Here is a 19,797-nt window from a genome sequence, read left to right on the forward strand (position 1 = left end):
GAGAGCGCACTCGCTCGCGCTGGGAGGGAAGGTGGGAGAGGACGCGAGGGAGGGAAGGGGAGCGAGGGTCGTGTGCGCGCGGGAGGGCGGCCCCGGCCAGTGTGCCAGATGGGGCGTCCGGCCGGCCCGAGACTCCGGCTGTCCGGGGGGGGGACTGGGGAGGACCCGAGCCAAGCTCCGAACCCTCCCTCCCAGCCGCTTCCCCTCCCAGACTCGGTGACAGCAGAGCCAACCCCAGATCTTTAACTCCTTCCTCCCCGCCCCCAAGTCGCGGGCTGTCGCGTGCCCGCCGCCCCCGCGCCGTCCCCGTGGACCCTCTTCCCGCTGCTCCGCCACCCAGGGTCCGCGCCCTCGGAGAGGCGGCCCCCGCGGGAGGGGCTCCTTCGCGCGGACGGGAAGGAGGGCTGAACCGAGGCGTCCGGGAGCACCGGGGGCCTCTCGCGCCCTCCCCTGGCCCCTCCCCTCCTACCTGGGTCGGTCCGGGGAGGAGAGGAAGACGTGCTGGTTCTGGATCTCGGCAGGAAAAGGTGTGAGTGTGTGGATGTGTGTGCCTGGGGCGGGGCGCGAGGGGAACGCGTTTCTGGAAAAGAGCTTAAAGTAGGGGAGCCCAGGGTCCCGTGGACCCGGGCGGTCTAGGGTCCTCCCCTCTCCATTGAGCGAATCAGCGGAGGCAAAGGGCCAGGTGGAAGGGTGACGTTAACGCTTTCGTTTCCAGAGGGCTGTAGGCAGGGGAGCGAGAGCCAGCGCGCGGCTGGAGGGGACGTGGGACCTCAGGGCCGCTCCGGGAATGTGATTGTGTGTTTTGAGTTGAGAAGGGTTGTTAAAATGGAGTTCGTGGTGGCAGTGGGAGATGGTGTTGGAAATGACCCGCGGAGGCGTAAACTGGGGAGCAGGTTTGGGGCCACTTGACCGTTGGACCCGACCGCTGTGGAATCAGCCTGCCCTCTAATGCTCAGCGGGCGTCATTGACGGCCTCGCGCCGCGCGCCTCTCCAACCCTGCGCCTCGGCGGGATCCGAGGTCCGCAAACTAACCATCAGCAAACAGGGGACCTGGTACACCTTAAGCACCAGCTAGATGCTGAGGGTGGAAAAAAAAAAGGAAAGGAAGGAAGGAAGGAAGGAAGGAAGGAAGGAAGGAAGGAACAAGAAAAGAAAAAAGAAAAAAGACAAGATAAGACTCCAGATAAATAGCTTCACAACAAACAAAAGGTAAGAAAGAAAGGTAAGAAAGAAAGGAAAGAAAGAAAGAAAGAGAAATATATATTCTGTACTTTTTGAGAAGCTCTATTTGGGATAAATAACCATAATATAATATCGCTAAACACCGCAACAGAGAGATGGATGCATGGCTAAGAGGCCCGGATGAGGACTCTGTGGCCTGCGTTGGAGCCAGGAAAGTCTCCAAATGGAAATGGTTGACAAGGGTAGAAGGACCGAAAAGGTATTCTGTGCAGAGAGAGCAGAATACTGAATTACGCTTTCTATATATGGAATTTTAGATGAATTTCGAATATTCTCATGGTCTAGAGCAAACGGTAGCCCATGGACCAACTTCGGATGGGGGTGTGTTTGGCCTGCATTCTCTCTCCATATATTTAATTGTCCACACTTAGAAATCAGCAGATGGCACGTGATTTCTTGGAGTTCTGACTTGTCTTGAAATATTGCAGAGCTGGTTCTATATGTCCTGTGTCTCTCTGGGAATGAGCAGCTGGAACCACGCATCCCTCACCTCCTTGAGATGCCCAGCTCATCGTGGTTCTCATCCACTCTGCTGGCTCAGTGGCCTTACTGGCTGCAGTAGGAGTTTATATTTTCAGCTTTGATCTACGAGGTGAGCTGTGTGCACTCAGGAATGGCTGAGGGGGAGAGGCAAGGAAGGGCAGCAGAGGGCAGCTCGTGTGAGCTTCTGTGCGACAGAAATGTCTTTGTCCTGTAAGGCGGGGAGGGGGGCTCCAGAGGCTATAGAGGTAGATAGGAGATTGAGAAGTTAAAAAAAAAAAAGTTTTATTGAGGTGTAGTCGATACCCCGTAAACCGCACATATTTAATGTATACGATTTGATGAGTTTGGACAAATGTATACACCCGCGAAACCATAATATCTAGGTAATAAACACACCCATCACCTCCCGAAGTTTCCTGTGTCTTTTTGTGTGCGTGCATGTGTGTATGTGTGTATTAAGAACACTTAACATGAGATCTACCCTCTTCAATGTTTAAGACATAGGGAGATGTTTTGTAAGTAGAATCAATTGGACTTAAGGAAGAGAAGACGGTACACAGATAACTGAAGTGTAGGGCGACATTGGACCATTTGTTGAGAAGCTGAAGAAGCAGGTTTTTGGGAGATGGTAACAATTTCAGTGTACTGAGTTTGAGCTGCCTGTCGATACCCCAGTGGAGGTGTCCAATAGGTCACTGGATTAGCGGAAACAGAGCTCAGGAGAAATGACTGGGCTAGATATCTAATTGAGTGATTGAGTTTCTCCATCGACAATGGTGGACTGAATAATTTGTCTAATCCCCAAGCTGAAGACAACTAGAGATATCGGATGAAAGACTTTTAAAAACTCGAAGAACTAGTAAAACAGTGAAGAATTCTTGGTGCGAGAGCAGGAAAGGACAGGTAAACAGAGAGGCTGAGACCAGCAGTGGGGACTCCTTTTACCCTAAGGTCATTTGCTGATCCTAGATTGGTGGCAGACAATAGGCTACGTGGGGCAAACGAGGCATACATTGGAGTCTAAATGTCCCTGGAGGTGAGAACCCTGGTGAACCACCTTCTCTTTGGGGTTAGGATCCTGGAAGGCTGTGCTCCTAGGGAAAAATCGAAGAGTAGGATAAACCAGAAGTAGAAAATCCTAAGCCAAAAGATTCAAAAACCTGAATTCAGAACCAATTGATCAGTTTAACAGCAAGTTAGATTTGACCGAAGATTGAGTAATAAATCGGAAGAAAGGACAGAAGAAATTACCCAGAATGCTGCATGGATAAAAAGGAAGGAAGAACATAGGAGAGGCATAGAAGATACTGTGAGGTCTGACACGTCTTTATCTGGAGCCCAGGAAGGAGGGAACTAATAGGATAGAAGCAACACATGAAGAGATAATGGCTGAGAAACTTAAGTATACTGAGCCACAGATTCAAGTTTGACAAACCTCAAATAAGATGGGGGAAAAATCCGCATCTAGATCTATCAGAGTGAAACTGATGGATCTTAAATCAAAAATAACATCTTTAAAATAGAAAGAAGTATTGATTACCTTCAAAGGGCAACTGTTAGATTGGTAACTTCCCCCCATCCCCACGGTAAAAGTGGAAGCACCACTGTTTGTGCCGGGAGAAAAAAAAAACCCTCTCAATCTAGAAACCCATATCCAGAAAAAATATCCTTCAAACACAAAGATGAAATAAAGACATATTCAGACAAATCAAAATCAAGAAAGTTAGCTACCGGCAAATGGGCACAAATTCTCAAGAAGAATAGTATTTCAAATGAATGGTTGGCAATTCCGGGAAGGCATAAAAAGCATTAAAAAATGGTAATTCTAAATCACCACTAATTTAATTAATACACATTAATGTCTTGTGGGATTGAAAATATACACAGAATCTAAATGCTGTGCACATATAATATACGCCTACACCCAAGAGAAAGAAATGCATCTGAATCTTGTACAAAAGTGTTTATAGCAGCTTCGTTGATAACGGCCCTCAAACTGGAACCAACCCAAATGTATTAGGTGTGACTCAGCCAGTTGGAGGTCTTGAATTCATCAAAATTCCTCATATGAACCAACTTTCCGAAGTGATAAAAATGTTCTTTATCTTAACCCGGGTGGTCGTTACATAGACGGACTTCAGTACTTAAAATTAATCGAGCTGTAAGCTTAAGATCTGTGCATTTTGTCATAGTAAATGAAACACCAATGAAGTACTTAAAAGAATCACCCAACAGCGATAGCATATAATACTGAAGGGAGTGATGGTGGTAAATAGAATTAAATTACTCATGCGTTTTTCAAGAAGGGAGTAAAAGTATTAGGTAATATTAGGCTTCGCTAAGTCAAGGATGCAAGTCGTAATTTTTAGGGTAACCACTAAAGGAGTATAACAAGGGCGTAATTTTCCATTAGCAGAGGCGGGGAGGGAATAATAAACATGAATCAGTGCGAAAGAAGGCGCGTAGGGGAGAAAGAGCGCGACGGGGCAGGCGACGCACGTGGCGACGTGGTGACCGGCGAGCGAACAGAGGGGAATCGGCGTCTGCGCGGGGGGCCTCGCGGAGGGCGGGGTCAGGTAGTGGAGGAATCAATTTGTTTCATGTAGATTCTCCTGTTCAGTTTTGTTTTGACTTTTTCTGAGACCTCAGTTTCCCTTCGAGTGCCTCACCGGCGGCATTTTGTCCCGTCTGATTGAGTCGCCAGACTGCTTCGTTTTCCTAAATCCCCTTCTTCTGTGTCCTGTTTGTTCACTGTTGCCTGAAGTGCCCTCGTATTCTCCCATTTCATTAGCTAATGGCAAAAACAGCCTCCTAAAGCTGTTCTTTTGAGAGAGGAGAAGGCAAAAGGATGCTGTTTATATTTCTTGAAAAAATTGAAATTAAAAATACTATCTTAGGTGAAGAAGGAAAAACATCCGATAGCAGAGGATGGTTTCGATCCATCGACCTCTGGGTTATGGGCCCAGCACGCTTCCGCTGCGCCACTCTGCTATCTGAGGACGCCAGGTCTCTTTGCTCCTATAGAAAGTGATTTACGTAGTCGCTGTCCTCACGTCTTTACACAGCGCCACCTAGTGTCTGATAAGGAAATCGCCATTAGTGTGGCCTCTGTTCCTATTGGCTAGTTTCTGACACAGCAGGCTTTTGTTATTGGTTCCCAAGCCGGCTTGTCAGAGTAAACCAATGGGCATGAGCAGAGGCGTCGCGCGGGGGCCAATCGCGCCGCGGTTTGTTGGGACACGCCGGCAAGCCGCCTCTCCAGTTATCGGCTCCTCCGAGGAAGGGGGCGGTTGGAGTGGTCTCCATTGTTCGCGGCTTAGGGCGCCATGAGGTGAGGGCGCTGGGTTCTTCTGGGAAGGTTGGGGGCATTTGACCGGAAACCTTGGGGAGGTGGGCCGCAAGGAGTCGGAGGACCTGAAAGGACCACGTGCGCGGGGCTGCCCTAGCACCCGAGCGCCCCAGGTCTGGGCGAGTGGGAGGTCGGAGGCCGCAGAGGCGGGGAACCCAGGGCCTCGGGTGGCGGTGGGGCCCAGGGCCGGCAGGCGGGCTCCACACCCTGGCCTCTGAGGGGTTTAGGTGAGGGGGGACGTCCCAGGAGGAGCCCCCCCTGTGTCCCCCATCTACACTGAGAAGGCTGGGACGTGCCTCATTCATCCTCAGGGCCAAGTGCTTGACAGGTTGTGCCGTTAAATGTTGTAGTACGTTAGTGAGTAAATGAGCGTTCACTTTAGTCTCCGAAGTACCCAGGATTATGGGGTATTTCTTGTAGGAGCTCAGTGTTTGAGCCCCGTCATTATTTTGTGGGGGTTGTTTTTTAAGTTATCTAGAGGGAAGAGGTCACGAGCGTGAGGCTGCATTTGGAAAAGGGAGAAGTTTAAGGGGGAAAGGGGATTCTTGGCTTCCAGAGGAAAGCCCAGAGCAACAGAGACGGGCCAACTTGAAATGATGGCGGAGAGATTCCTTTAACGAGGGCAAAACAAGTTACAGTCTGTTTTTGCGTTTTTAGGGGTGACCGAGGCCGAGGTCGCGGAGGGCGCTTTGGTTCCAGAGGAGGCCCAGGAGGAGGGTGAGTGCCAGGTTTAAGCATCTCTGCCCTGATTAGTTTCTGTTTCCCTCATCCAAGCAGGAGTTTGGCGTGGACTCATGTTGTTACCTGCTTCTGTGAGGTCCAGCTGTGGTTTAGAAACAGCAGGAGAGCTAAATGAGTTTGGCCCCTTATGCTAAGTCACTTGATTTCTGTGGTTAATTTGGATTGTTTTTCTGATTTTAGGTTCAGGCCCTTTGTGCCGCACATCCCGTTTGATTTCTATTTGGTGAGTATCGTGGTCTCTGTTCAGTTGACAGAGAACTGGCGCCTGGCCGCTTTCCACTTATAGTTTCATGGAGCCCGACACCTCCCTGTGGATGAAGTCAGATGGTGGGAAAAGGGATTCGTGAATGGAGTTGGGATTTTGAGTTAGCTTTGTGTTGCTTTACGTACAAAAACACTGTAAGGTGATTCCTTGGCTACTGTTGGCAGTCACGTGGTTGTAATCTTTTTCTGAATAGTTAAAGTTATCTCAGGTTTGTCTGTTAATATGTAGATAGCGAGAGCTTAAATTATGGCTATTCTTTCCAACTTGTATCCTTGTTGGAACATCTTAAGGAAGAAAAACAAGTGTAGAACTTTTAAAAAATTTTTTTCTATTGTGGCAACAGAAAAAGAACCTCCTGGGTATTATTTTCGACAGAGTATATAATTGTTTATTCCTTCCTTAGTGCGAGATGGCCTTCCCCCGGGTCAAGCCAGCGCCTGATGAAACTTCCTTCAGTGAGGCCTTGCTGAAGAGGAATCAGGACCTTGCTCCTAATTCTGCTGAACAAGTATGTTCTTTTGGCTTCCTTCCTGTGAGTCCTCTAAGAAAGCTAGGGCAGTGCTAAACTACGGGCGGGATTAGTCATCAGAGCCTAAACTCCATGGAGGGTTCACAGCGGTCCCCCCGTATGCGGGGGGTACGTTCTGAGACCTCCGTGTCTGAAATCGTGGACGGTACTGAACTCTGTACATACTGTCTTTTTTCCTATACATACGTACCTATGATAAAGTTTAACTTATAAATTAGGCACAGTAAGAGATTAACAAAAATAACTAATAGTAAAATAGAATAATTATAATGTACCGTCATATGAGTATCGTGGTCTCTGTTCAGTTGACAGAGAACTGGCGCCTGGCCGCTTTCCACTTATAGTTTCATGGAGCCCGACACCTCCCTGTGGATGAAGTCAGATGGTGGGAAAAGGGATTCGTGAATGGAGTTGGGATTTTGAGTTAGCTTTGTGTTGCTTTACGTACAAAAACACTGTAAGGTGATTCCTTGGCTACTGTTGGCAGTCACGTGGTTGTAATCTTTTTCTGAATAGTTAAAGTTATCTCAGGTTTGTCTGTTAATATGTAGATAGCGAGAGCTTAAATTATGGCTATTCTTTCCAACTTGTATCCTTGTTGGAACATCTTAAGGAAGAAAAACAAGTGTAGAACTTTTAAAAAATTTTTTTCTATTGTGGCAACAGAAAAAGAACCTCCTGGGTATTATTTTCGACAGAGTATATAATTGTTTATTCCTTCCTTAGTGCGAGATGGCCTTCCCCCGGGTCAAGCCAGCGCCTGATGAAACTTCCTTCAGTGAGGCCTTGCTGAAGAGGAATCAGGACCTTGCTCCTAATTCTGCTGAACAAGTATGTTCTTTTGGCTTCCTTCCTGTGAGTCCTCTAAGAAAGCTAGGGCAGTGCTAAACTACGGGCGGGATTAGTCATCAGAGCCTAAACTCCATGGAGGGTTCACAGCGGTCCCCCCGTATGCGGGGGGTACGTTCTGAGACCTCCGTGTCTGAAATCGTGGACGGTACTGAACTCTGTACATACTGTCTTTTTTCCTATACATACGTACCTATGATAAAGTTTAACTTATAAATTAGGCACAGTAAAGGGTTAACAGCTAATAATAGGACAATTATAACAACACAAGAGTTATGTGAACGTCGTATCGTATCGAACTTCTGTGACGATGGCAGGCGATGCCCCTGGGGTGAGCTGAGGGGAGGTGAGTGGCGCAGGCGTGCGGCGCAGCCCAGGCTCCTCCTGTAAGGGGTGTTCACCGTGATTCTTGGGATCTGATCACCAAGGTGGGTGCTGGCCGGAGGCATATGTCGCCTGCGTGTGCTGGACAGAGGGGTGCTGCACGTCCGGAGCGGGACTGTGCAGTTTAAAACTTGTTTATTTGTGGGATGTTCCACTTAACGTTCTCGACAACGGTTGACTGCAGGCAACAAACAACGGAGAGCGGAACTGCGGATAAGCGGGGAGACCGTAGTTCTCATTTCTCACTGGATGGGGGGATCGCGCCGGATGAGTGCATCAGAAAGTTGTTCTGTTCTGGCACGTTCAAGGCCAGAGGGTCGGGGTTTTCAAAGCACCATGTCAGCCTTGACTCTGCTCGTGGAAGCGCTGAGGGGGAGACACTCACACTCTGAGCAGCTTTTCACCTTAGGTTATTTTTGTTTCCTGCTGTTTTTCAGGCCTCTATCCTTTCTCTGGTGACAAAAATAAACAACGTGATTGACAATTTGATTGTGGCTCCAGGGACATTTGAAGTGGTGAGTTTTTGATGATATAGCCCTAGGAAAGTGCAGCTGTGGCAGCGTGGAAATGTTATCGGCTCCTGTTTCAATTCTTTCCTTACCTGTCATGCGAAGCCAGACCTGAAATGGGGAAGTACAGTGGAATCTCTTCGTGGTAGGGATCTTGGGGACACGACTTGTGTCGTTGTTATCAGCTAACTGTGATGTATCAGGCTTTTCGTGTGGTTTTGGGGATATGATTTGACTTCTGCAACTTCCAGATCTGGGTAATGAGGAGCTGGGCAATCTTTTCACCTTTTTTCCCCCTGAAATCCCTTTTCCAACAGCAAATTGAAGAAGTTCGACAGGTGGGATCTTATAAAAAGGGAACGATGACCACGGGGCACAACGTGGCCGACCTGGTGGTAATCCTAAAGATTCTGCCAACGTGTGAGTGGACCTCTTTCTGGCCATGAGGACAGAACATAGCAGTTGGGTTTGAGACATAGGGACCTTTAAAGCTCCAATTTCTTTGGAAAAAGGCTATTTGGAAGACACACGGGAAATTTATTTTTTGATGTGTGAGGGTGATAAGGGACACATTCTGGAGTGTGTGTCTGAGAGAATGTATGGCCAGTTACTATAAGACAATGTTTCTCCACTGGGGCTGATGTTGCCCCCATCCCTCAGGGGTCACTGGCAGTGGCTATAGATGTTTGAGCTACTGGCGTCAAGGGGGTGGTGGCCAGGGAGGCTGCAAGCATCCTACAGGGCACAGGGTCGGCCCTGCCCCTCAGCCCCCAAACAGCTATTCAGCCCAAAGTGGCAGCAGTGCCCCCCTAGGGAAGGGGTGTGGGTGGAGGAGGTGTCCTGTGCCCTGAGCCGTCCAAGTGCTTGTCCAGGCATTAGTTTCCCCATGTAAAAGTGTTTTTTCTGTTGCTTGCCCTTGCTTCGGCCTTGAACGTGGGCAGAAATCAGTGCAGAACAGCCTGGAATGTACAGGATGTGTGCATAGTAATGATAGCGTTTGTCATCTCCTCTCTCGACCTAGTGGAAGCTGTCGCTGCCCTAGGGAACAAAGTCGTGGAGAGCCTCAGAGCGCAGGACCCTTCTGAAGGTCTGAGTTTGTTCCTGAATGTGTATCTCGTGCTCATGGGAGCCGGCTCCGTACTCGCAAGTACACGCCTAACAAAGTCGGGGCAGGCGGAAGGAGGAGCGGGTGCGGAGTTCTGCATCCGGGAAGTTTTGGCTGGAGTCTCCCCTGTTCAAAATCCTGTTATCTCCCTTCCTTTTAAAACTCTGGATTCCAGATCCTCATTCTGGACTCCTGCATTTAAAGCCCACCTGTGCCCCACCCTGGATGTCATGTCCTCATGATGGAAATGTGAGTCGGTGCTTTTGGTTTTTCTTTCAGTTTTGACCATGCTGACCAACGAAACTGGCTTCGAGATCAGCTCGTCTGACGCGACGGTGAAGATCCTCATCACGACAGTGCCGCCCAACCTCCGGAAACTGGACCCAGAACTCCACTGTTGGTCCCTGTCCTCCGTTGCTGGGAAACTTGGGGGAAATTCAAACATGCCGTAAAGTCGCTGTCGACTTAACTTGTGGCTATGTATGCCACATGAAAACCTGCTGGGACCCGCGTTCAGCCCCAAACTTTGCTCGCTCCTTCTGTAATTTGGAGATAGGTTTACCAGCTTGCTGGTGAAACCGTCAGACAGGATGGCCAGGAAAGCACTTTGAGGACTTGAGAGATGAGGACAGGGAGTGTTTATGCAGGGGGTTGGCTTTTGGAGAAAAGCACGGACAAGCGATTCGCTGATCCGAGGAATGGGGGAGGCTCCAAGAGGCTCCACTGTCCCGCCCGCCTTCTGAGCACTGAACGGCGGCGGTGGGTTGCGGTGCTGGCTCACTCGGAGTGCTTCACCCTGGCCTGTCGTGCTTGTCTTCCAGTGGACATCAAGGTGTTGCAGAGTGCCCTAGCAGCCATCCGGCACGCCCGCTGGTTTGAGGAAAATGCCTCTCAGTCCACGTGAGTCCCTCCCTCTCTAAGATAAGCAATCTTGCTAACTTCAGTGAATAGCGGGGTGCCCATACATCTCCCATGGAAATTTTTGACTCAGCCTTCTGTCTGGATTTTGATTTTTACATTAAGTAACCGAACTTAAATAGAGAGAAAGAACTCATAGTTCTTGAAATAGCTCCAGCTCTGTAGTTCAGGTGGGGGACTACGTGATTGCATTGCTTTTAATCCTTGGCTCCCTCTTCAGAGTTAAAGTTCTCATCAGACTGCTGAAGGACCTGAGGATTCGTTTTCCTGGCTTTGAGCCCCTCACACCCTGGATCCTCGACCTACTCGTGAGTAGAGGGCGGTCGGGGTTCTCAGTTACCCCTATTTAGCAGCGGTTACTGTACCTACTAGAATCTGAAGTTTTGTGAAGCTTCAAAGAAATCTCACTGACGGACAAGAAATCCAGTAACGTTTATCCACTGGGCGCTTGGTTATCACTGCCCTTTTATCATTTTATTACGGCTGTCATGTCACTGATGTGCTCATGGAGAGAATATACTGGACCCACAGTCACTTCGGAATCGCTTCTGAACGTGGAAATGTTGGCTAGACCTTAACGGACCAGTTTTCCTCGCAACAGTTTAAGGTTTTTGTTTGAAGATCTAGTGCCACATGTGTTCTTTTCCAGGGGCACTATGCCGTGATGAACAACCCCACCAGACAGCCTTTGGCCCTAAACGTGGCATACAGGTATCGCGTGCTCCTCTGGGTTTGGGGCTGGATGTCGGCTGTCTTGTGTGCTCTTCATACTGCTGTGTGTTTCAGGCGCTGCTTGCAGATCCTGGCCGCAGGACTGTTCCTGCCAGGGTCGATGGGCATCACGGACCCCTGTGAGAGTGGCAACTTCAGAGTACACACAGTCATGACTCTGGAACAGCAGGTACTGGGACAGCTCGCAAAGGCTCTGCTGTGCCCCACTCTAGAATACTCCCGGTCAGAGGCAAAGGGAATGTGACCTGTAGCGATCAAGGATTTGGGGGTTCTCATATTTTGGTTTTGAAATTAAAAGTTGTCTTCGTCTCCATTTGCATGAGACTGTTAGGCTGCCTGCTCATTTACACTCGCTCTGCTCTCCCTCAGGACATGGTCTGCTACACGGCTCAGACGCTGGTCCGGATACTCTCGCATGGTGGCTTCAGGAAGATCCTTGGCCAGGAGGGTGATGCCAGCTGTGAGTGACCACCGTGGGCGAGGGGTCTAGGTGCTCTGGTCTGCACAGCAGCTCTGCACTGCTCCATGTCTCAGTGTCCCCACTGCGCAGATCGTGACCTGTACGCTGGGCTACTTGTCTGAAGTCACCTTTTCTTTTCTAGATCTTGCTTCTGAAATATCTACCTGGGATGGAGTGATAGTGACACCTTCAGAAAAGGCTTATGAGAAGCCACCAGAGAAGAAGGAAGGAGAAGAAGAGGAGGAGAATGCAGAAGAACCACCTCCGGGAGAGGAGGAGGAAAGCATGGAGACGCAGGAGTGACCTTGCCTTCACCCTCTTTCTTACCCAAGGGGAAGGAAGACCGGAGCCTAGGCTAACTGCCACTGGGCTTTATATGGTGGCATTTCTGAGGGATGGGGAGACGGGGGAAAAAAAACTCTATGGAAGGAAGTGTCGTCCCACAGACTTCTGCCGTTGGCCTAGTAGCCAGAAGTCCCCCAGTGAAGCAGGATACCAACTTTTCTTCCTTAATACTGTAAACTCCCCAGCTTCCAGAAACCTCTCAACCAGTACTTTGTTGTTGAAATGTGAACTGTTGATGTCTGGAAATTTTTTTCTAGGAAAAATGATTAAAGTACTTCCTAGTAGGGCTCTTGATCTTGTTTTTCCTTGACAATCTAGCAACCTTTGTTTTGGCTTTTTATACTCCTCATTGAAAATGATACTTGTGTCTTTTCATCGTAAACACTAGATCACAGCTGAACCTGTACTTGGATTAAAGTACAAAACAACTTTTGGAAACGTTCTATATACCAGAGTAAACAAGAATACTGATTAAGCATTTATTGAATTAAATGGTTCTCGCAAGACTGCTACTGTATTCAAGCTAGTGAAATCAACAGGAAGGCATAGGGGGCGCCGACCTTGACTTTGCCTGCCTCTCCAGATCGTCAGTGTAAACATGAAAATGAGAAGTCACAGGTAGAGGACATGCTGCCCAGGCCCCAACAACCAGCCATGTAACAGGAAGCCCCTCCCTGGTTAACTAGGCTTGAAATAGGTAGAGGTAGGCCTTGAGTATATAGCTTTAAAAGAAAATGCAGGCCTCAGCTCATTCTTGGAACGAAGCAAGAGCTGTAATACAGCCTTTGGGATCCTGAGTCCTGCCGTACAAAAGTTTCTTTGGACCCCCCCCCCCACACACACACAAAAATGAGTAAGACTTTTAAGTGCTTCAACACAAACCGTACGACTGCTTTTTCATGTCCCAAGGTTTACAGGGTGTCCTGGAGGAAAAGCAGCTGAAAAATAGTGCTTGTGCTATTCTGAGGCCATGGGCCCGCTTCTGGTCCGTCATTTGCTTGGTGAACCAGACGGGTAAACTCCTGAATCCAGCATTGCCCTCCTCCGGGCTGTCTCCTTGGCAACACTGTGGTTTAGCCGCCTCAGGCGTTCCTACAAGACGAGATTTGGAATTTCAGTAACTGCTCTGTGAGAGGCTTTAGAGCTCACCATGTCACCTGGAAAATAGCTTAGGCTTGTTCCATCTCAAAGTAATCTAAGTTATGTAAGTATAAATGATGGCATTGAGCATAACTGAGTTCTGTTATGGCAGACACTAATTTGGTTAACACTCCCTTTCCCCAAAGACGTTAAAAATTATGACTTTCATTACGTTGAGGGCTGAGACATCCTTTGAAAATTGGAGAAATACCCAAGAAACTTACAAAGCAGAACAAAGAATCACCGCGGACAGGAAACTTACCTGGGCATTCTGTAAAATGTTGTTGACCAAGACAACTCGTCGCCGGGCATTAAGGAGCTTCTTCACATAGGGGTCGAGATCCAGGGCCACCTTCTGATCCTCATTGATACGGCACAGTTCTGGGGGGCGGAAGTAAGGTGCAACTAACACCTACTGGCTCACTTCTTTTTCTTAGGCAAAGAAGGCTAGTAGACTTGCACACACATGGACCACAGTAACGAGAAACTTAAAAGAGTCTGTTGGCAGCGCTGATGTGCTGGAAGCGACAGAAACCCAGCCCACAGGATGGTAAAACGGTACTCACCAGTAGCTAGGTTGTCGATTTGTTCCCGGAGCTCCACCTGGCTCTCTCTGCAAAGAGGTACAAGGTCTGTACAGAACTCAACAGCCCTGTTTCTTGCGTGTCCCAAGCGCCGAGGGAATTCAGCCTCACTCCCCACTCCGCGGCCTTCTGCGGGTCTGCCCAGCCTCCAATCAGTGCCCCAAATTCATTCTCAGCCCCAACAGAACGCCAGCAGGCATCCATCGTGGCTCCGCCCACTCGTGGCCACGCCCCTACAATGCCAAATCCAGGTGAGACCCCGCCCCGACCGTCCCTCCCGGGCACCTGACGGCGTGGACGTGAGAGTCGAGCTGCTGCACAGCGGGTCTCAGGAACTCGAGGAGCCCCTCGGCGAAGAGGTCGCGGCCTGCGGGCCCCGCCACCGGGGTTCCTGCGCCGGACACAGCGGCGGACCCAGCCCCCGCCATCACAAACTGCACTCACGCCCGGAACCTGCCGCCAGGGTCGCCGGGAACTGAGGCCCGCGGAAGTGCGGGGCGGACCGAGGCGCGGGATTTCTGGGAAATGGAGTCGCTGGGGGCGGGGCCTGAGGGCTGCCGGGAGTTGTAGTTCTTCAGGGGCCTCCAGGTGGCGGGGCTTTTGAGTAGCACCTGACTTTGGGAGCTAGGGAAGGCACTATTTTGGTTTGTTTTTGCGGGGGTGGTGGCAGGGGAGGGGTACTTTTTTTCTCCAAAGGTGAAAAACAAATTCTTATATCCCTCCTTGACCATAGTCTTCCTATGCAAACTTTATGAAAAAAATATATTCATAGTATAGTTTTATATCTCTAAATTTAAGTGTTTTTAATGGCCCTAAAATATGTACAAAACTGCATATGAATATTATTCAGCCTTAAGAGTAAAATGCTGTTACATGCTAGGATTAACCCTGAAGATATACTAAGTGAAATAAGCCAGACACAGAAGGACAAATATTTTCTGATGCCGCCTATATGAGGTACCTAGAGCAAATTCATGGAGGTAAAATGTGATTTTATCTCTGTATGAAACAGCGGTGCCAGGGGCATGGGGAAGGGGGAGTTATTGTTTAATGAGTAGTTTCATTATGGGGTGAGTGGTGGTGATGGTTGTACAATAATGTGAATTTGCTTAATGCCACTGAACTATATACTTAAAAATGCTTAAAGTGGTAAATTTTATGTGTATTTTTCCACAGTAAAACCTTCATGTGTTCTCATACTTTCATTTTTTTCCTCCTTCATTTTCATGGCTTTCGGGAAAGTTTCCATCTCTTGTTGAATTTTCAACAAGAGGCACAGCCCCCTGTCCCTTAAGCTCTAATGTTTTCCAGTGGCTCACAATTCTATGGGCCATGGAAGAAGATGAGCATACAGAAATGCTCCTGGAAGGCAAAGGTGTCCATAGAAATTGCTGAGCCCCCGAGAAAGAAGATACCTACCAAGAAGGGTTCCTGTGGCTAACTGGGTTCACATTTAAAAACAGCCCAGCAGCCACTTCTAAAGCCATGCTTTAGGAAAAAGATGACACTGAACTGCTGGCCTGCACTGTGTTCCTGCTGCCTGAGCCAGCCCCTATAAAGGAGCTCCTGGAATTGTATTCCAACCAATAGGACTGAAGCTTTTCCTGTCCAATCAGAACTCTACAGCTTATATCCCTCCCCCATCAGTATCTTTGCTGACCAATCACAGTGGCTCCATTCTGACCAATCAGGACAGTACCTGTTGCACCAATTGAACTGCGAAGATTCGGAGTCCTCATTTGTATGAGGAAGGCATATCAATCAGGGACCAGGGGTGGGGACTTCTGTCTACATAAGTCCACTCCCCTGTGGCCCTGGAGCTAGCTTTCCCTTTCCAGGGACCACTGGAGGCTGTGTTCCCCTGATTAGAGCTGAAGCACCCAAATCCCCTCACTGGAGCGGAGCTGTCCAACAAGAGAGATGCCTCACCCCAGGGCTTCCTTGCCCAAGGGTCACCTGGCAGCCTCGCTGTTGCGCAGCCGCGCCCTCTCGAAATTAAGCTGGGACACGATCGAACTGTTCTGCAGCCATGCTGTTCTCACAGCTGGAGGCTGTGTTGCCCTGATTAGAGCTGAAGCAGCCAAATCCCCTCACTGGAGCGGAGCTGTCCAACAGGAGAGATGCCTCACCCCAGGGCTTCCTTGCCCAAGGGTCACCTGGCAGCCTCGCCGTTGCGCAGCCGCGCCCTCTCGAAATTAAGCTGGGACACGATCGAACTGTTCTGCAGCCATGCTGTTCTCACAGTAGAGCTGCTTGCACTGAATAAAAAATTGTTTTTCACTGCTCTCCAAGCTGGAGATTTTTGTTGGCTTTGAATTGGTGCCAATGACCATCAATTGACCAGATAGATGGGCACCAGGATATTAAGCCTTGAGCTCCATCCTCAAGAATAAAGAAGATGTTTAAATCACTGGGAGAGTGTGGTCAACAGCTGTAAACCTGGGAGCCCTGCCTGATAACTTCTAAAGCCTTACACACTTTTCGTTGTTTCTCATGTTTGTTTTCCTGTGTCTTTCCCTGTGGCGATTAGAGGTAAAACTCTCAGGAGAGGCTGGGGACTTATTTTGGGGAGTGAGCACGAAAGCAGGTAGCTGGGCAACCAGTCAGGCTTTTGGAAGAGTAAGCCCGGGGCAAGGGGGAGGTGGTGGCGGTGCTGAGGAGCAAAGGAAAAGGGCCAAGTCCTTGAGGCCTGTGCTGGGGGCAGAGAACAGGGCTGGCCTGGGCTAGGAAAGGAGGCTGACGTCCCAGTGTGGAGTCGGGAAGCCCCTGCGTTGGGCCACAGCACAGTCCTGTCATGTGCAGCTTTAAAGTAGGGTTGCCTGGTTTAGAAAACAAAAAGCAAAAAAGAAAAAAACTTGGAATGGTAAGTAAATTTGAATTTCAGATAAACAAAAGGTATTTTTTTAGTATAAGTATTTTATCTGGTAATCCTACTTCAAAGGCTGGTTCTCTGAGGAAAACCGCTCTGCATTTTATTCCTTCCTTCACACTCCTGTCCTTATCACCTCCCCTTAGCCCTTATCTCTCACGAAGGCATCTCAAGACTCCGGACAGATCTTCTTGCCTCCACCTCTACTCTCCAGGTCAGTCTGCATTCTAAAATACCGGGCAGATTACAGAGCAGCCTTGCTCAGGGAAAGTGCCGAAAGGGACTTCCAGAATCCACCCGTCTCTGGCTCCTCGGACACCTCAAACAGGCCGAGTAAGGGTCTTACAGAAACTCTGAAGTTTGCCAACAGGTTGAAGGCCAGGGCCAGTTCAATTATTCCTTCTCGAAACACTTGTCACATTCCAACCATCACGACACAGGTATTCGGCGCAAACCACTCCTCCCGGCCTGCAGTGGCCCTCCAGTCCTTGTCTTTTCTCTGGAGGCTGAAGGAGATGTGATCATCAGACCTCCCCTCTCCATTGTCTCCCATCTCCCCTCCCGCTGGCTGATGCTTCGGCTGACCTGCCAGGTCCCTGGTGACCTGAAGGTGGGTCCCAGCACAGGTCTATGAAGAAGCTTTGAACAGATGCTGTGGCTCTGCCTGGCGGGCTAGCTGCACCCCACCTCCAGTGCCCGGCATTACCAGGGGGGCCTTGCAGACAGCCTTTTCACAGTGTCTCCCATCCTCATGTCTTTGGGTTCCTCGACCCAACTCTAGCGTGTGTGCGTGCGCGTGTGCGTGCGCGTGTGTGCGCCTGTGTGCGTGCGCGTGTGTGTGTGCGCGTGTGTGCTCCCCCACACCTCTGTTAGAGAGCAAAATCCAACCAAGTAAATCTGAAGATCTACTCGGTTTTATTAAGCGATTCGTAAATCTCATGAATTGGGCAGCAACCCTCTAGCAACCAGGTTTTTATAGGCAGAAAGAGGGTGGGACGAGAAAATTAAGAGTGGATTATTTCAGGCAAGGACATCTTTCCTTAGGGGAAGGCCAGGGTCTGACCAGGCAGATGACCTCACTAGTGCTGGCCAGCCATTCCAGGTTGATTGGTTTAAAATTCCACTCCTGGACGAGGCTGAAACTGCTATTAGATTAGTTATTAAAGTTTGGTTTGGTGATGTGGCTTAGCAGGAGTGACTCCATTTTGGCCTGTTGTTTCTTTTAAAAAAAAAATTTTTTTTAACACTTCCAGCAAGCAACCTCAGACACCAGCCGAATGTCTGAGAATTCAGCTCAATTCTGACGCCACGTACCTGGACAGCCCACTGGGCAGAAGCATTGGATTCCACAGATCGAGGGTTCGGTCCCGTGAAACACGCCTCTACCCCCGCCCCACTTCAGATGCCAGTCGAAAGTCCAGGTTGTCACTTGTGCTTCTGACCTACTGGCTATAATTGGAGGTTCCCATGACCCCTTCCATTAATTTGCTAGAGCCGATCGCAGAACTCAGACATTGTACTTCCTAGATTACTAATTTATTACAAATGGATAGAACTCGGAAATGGCCAGGTGGGAGACGAATGAGGCAAAGTGTGGGGGAAGGGCGAGGAGGTTCCACACCCTCTCCAGGCGCCATCCCCCAGATCCCCACGTATCCACCAACCCGGAAGCTCTCTGAAGCCTCTTCTTTTGGGTTTTTATAGAGGCTTCGCGACACAGGCGTGATTGACTAAATCATTGGCCATTGATGTCTGAACTCGACCGCCGGCCCCTCTCCCCTCCCTGGAAGTTGGGGTGGGGGATGAGACTGAAAGTTCCAATTGTTTACTCACAAGGTTGGTTGTCCTGGCAACCAGCCCCCATTTTTAGGAGGGCTCCCAAAGCACCTCATTAACATAACAAAAGTAACCGCTGCTATCACATGAAATGCCAAGGGTTTTAGGAGCTCTGTGCCAGGAAGAGGGTTGAAGACTCAATATATACTTCTCATAAATCACATATCACACCGTGGATGGGTTTAAATCTTAGTCTGTTAATTACCTTGCACTCAAAGGTAAAGAAGTAAATCAAGCCTAAATGGAGAATCAAGTTGTCAGACAAACTCAAAGAGAGTCTGGAGGCTTTGCTGGAAATACATGATAAAGATTTATTCAAGGGTCTTAGCGTTTGCAAACCGGGAACACAGCTAGGCAAAAACCCAGAAGTGTCCCAGAGAAGAAGGAAAAGTGAAAGTTTTTAGAGTATAAAGTGCATTTTGAGAGTGATCAGTCTTGCATCTTTAGCCCTAGGACTGGTCCAGGATGAGGGGTGGTGTGGAAGGTGGGCGCCAGGAGGTCTGGTCCCACCTGCTGGTCTGGATACGTGAGTCCTTCATGGGGGCAGAGGGTCTTGAGGTCCCGACGTAGATCCAGGCACTGACGCCGGGTTGGAAAGTTCAAAAAGGTTTCCGCTCCCAGGCTGGAGGTGGACGAGAACGCATTCTTTCCTCAGGCCTCGGCCTTCACAGTGATGATGGTGTCACCGGCTTGGTTAAGGTGACTCCATTTTATATTCCCTATGTTCAATCTTTCCTCAAAGTGAATCCTTTAGAGAGGCCTGCTGGGCCTCAGCTGCCCCAGACCTGCCAGCCCTGGGACGCAAGAGGCCCATGACGAGGCTGCAGCCCCCGTCACTGCTCCCGGAGCCTTCCTGGGCCTGTCCCCACTTCACACTCCCTTTCCCTGGCGCACAGCATGCTCTTTTAGACCTGGGTACTTTTATATTTGTTCCCTCTATTTGGAATATTCTCCCTCCTTCTCTGTTAAACGTCCCTTTGACTTTCCAGATCGTTTCTCAATCTCTTCTCTGTGCTCCAAACGCCCTTCAAACGAACGACGATGCCTCGTTCCCGTCTGTCTCGCACACTCTCCGCAGACAGCTGAGTGAGTGAAAGTCCGACCCGCGAGCCAGGCTGCCCCCTCGTGTGCCACTCCACCCGGGGCAGTCATCAGGGGCAGCCACCAGGGCCCGGACCTCGGAGATGCTCGCAGTGCGGCGAGCAGCAGGCGCAGCCGGGGGGCCCGTGGCTGTTGGGGTCAGTTCCCTGTGCCGTGTTGGGGGCGAGTTCTTGAGGCAGGAGGAACACAGAGGCAGCAAGAAGGGGGCTTTGATGCCAGCTGTCGCCTCATTGCCCATTTCCACCAGGACCCTCAAAGCTCCCAACCCTGCCCACCAGGATGCCTCCGAGTCCCCTGACCACCAGGTCACGGTGCCTTGACATTTTCATAGCCCTGAGGCTCACACTAGGAAGAG

At 49.6% G+C, this 19,797-nt stretch overlaps 3 protein-coding genes and 1 non-coding gene across 5 annotated transcripts in view; 1 reads left to right on the forward strand and 3 right to left on the reverse strand.

Moving 5' to 3' along the window:
- NPR1 (natriuretic peptide receptor 1) overlaps positions 1 to 4,404 on the reverse strand; it is a 17,274-nt gene extending 12,870 nt beyond the window's left edge. Inside the window, 2 exon segments of the mRNA XM_025040851.1 lie at positions 470 to 632; positions 4,396 to 4,404. Coding sequence (XP_024896619.1) covers positions 470 to 632; positions 4,396 to 4,404 — 172 coding nt within the window.
- Positions 4,405 to 4,645: 241 nt separating this feature from the next.
- On the reverse strand, positions 4,646 to 4,717 carry TRNAM-CAU. The gene has a single exon. It is a non-coding gene; the product is annotated as a tRNA-Met (tRNA).
- A 224-nt stretch (positions 4,718 to 4,941) lies between these two features.
- On the forward strand, positions 4,942 to 12,206 carry ILF2 (interleukin enhancer binding factor 2). 2 transcript variants are annotated; one of them, XM_006923587.3, is made up of 14 exons: positions 4,942 to 5,057; positions 5,733 to 5,792; positions 5,997 to 6,039; positions 6,485 to 6,589; positions 8,281 to 8,358; positions 8,670 to 8,772; positions 9,374 to 9,439; positions 9,737 to 9,853; positions 10,279 to 10,357; positions 10,596 to 10,683; positions 11,025 to 11,086; positions 11,162 to 11,276; positions 11,477 to 11,567; positions 11,710 to 12,206. In XM_006923587.3, the coding sequence occupies exons 1-14, from the start codon at positions 5,053 to 5,055 to the stop codon at positions 11,868 to 11,870; spliced, it is 1,173 nt and encodes a 390-aa protein (XP_006923649.1). In that variant the 5' UTR covers positions 4,942 to 5,052; the 3' UTR covers positions 11,871 to 12,206. The 2 variants fall into 2 exon arrangements, with proteins under 2 accessions (XP_006923649.1, XP_006923650.1); XM_006923588.3 differs by lacking the exons at positions 4,942 to 5,057; positions 5,733 to 5,792; positions 5,997 to 6,039; positions 6,485 to 6,589 and adding an exon at positions 7,297 to 7,441.
- A 171-nt stretch (positions 12,207 to 12,377) lies between these two features.
- Positions 12,378 to 14,137, reverse strand: SNAPIN (SNAP associated protein). Its single transcript, XM_006923589.3, has 4 exons — positions 13,922 to 14,137; positions 13,619 to 13,665; positions 13,315 to 13,433; positions 12,378 to 13,004 (listed from the first exon to the last, which is right to left on the reverse strand). Exons 1-4 carry the CDS (start codon positions 14,062 to 14,064, stop codon positions 12,903 to 12,905), a joined length of 411 nt encoding a protein of 136 aa, XP_006923651.1. The 5' UTR covers positions 14,065 to 14,137; the 3' UTR covers positions 12,378 to 12,902.
- Between the last annotated feature and the right edge of the window lie 5,660 nt (positions 14,138 to 19,797).

The sequence above is a fragment of the Pteropus alecto genome, unplaced genomic scaffold (genome assembly GCF_000325575.1).
Source record: "Pteropus alecto unplaced genomic scaffold, ASM32557v1 scaffold49, whole genome shotgun sequence".
In the NCBI taxonomy this organism is placed as follows: Eukaryota; Metazoa; Chordata; class Mammalia; order Chiroptera; family Pteropodidae; genus Pteropus; species Pteropus alecto.

What these genes read in the sequence shown, in the direction of transcription:
- SNAPIN (XM_006923589.3), bottom strand. Translation starts at nt 14,064, where the DNA reads ATGGCGGGGGCTGGGTCCGCCGCTGTGTCCGGCGCAGGAACCCCGGTG. An exon ending in TCTCACGTCCACGCCGTCAG is followed by an intron (nt 13,666 to 13,921) that starts GTGCCCGGGAGG and finishes ACCTCTTTGCAG; the next exon opens with AGAGAGCCAGGTGGAGCTCC. An exon ending in ACATTTTACAGAATGCCCAG is followed by an intron (nt 13,005 to 13,314) that starts GTAAGTTTCCTG and finishes CTCGTCTTGTAG; the next exon opens with GAACGCCTGAGGCGGCTAAA.
- ILF2 (XM_006923587.3), top strand. An exon ending in CTCCTAATTCTGCTGAACAA is followed by an intron (nt 6,590 to 8,280) that starts GTATGTTCTTTT and finishes GCTGTTTTTCAG; the next exon opens with GCCTCTATCCTTTCTCTGGT. An exon ending in TCATGACTCTGGAACAGCAG is followed by an intron (nt 11,277 to 11,476) that starts GTACTGGGACAG and finishes GCTCTCCCTCAG; the next exon opens with GACATGGTCTGCTACACGGC.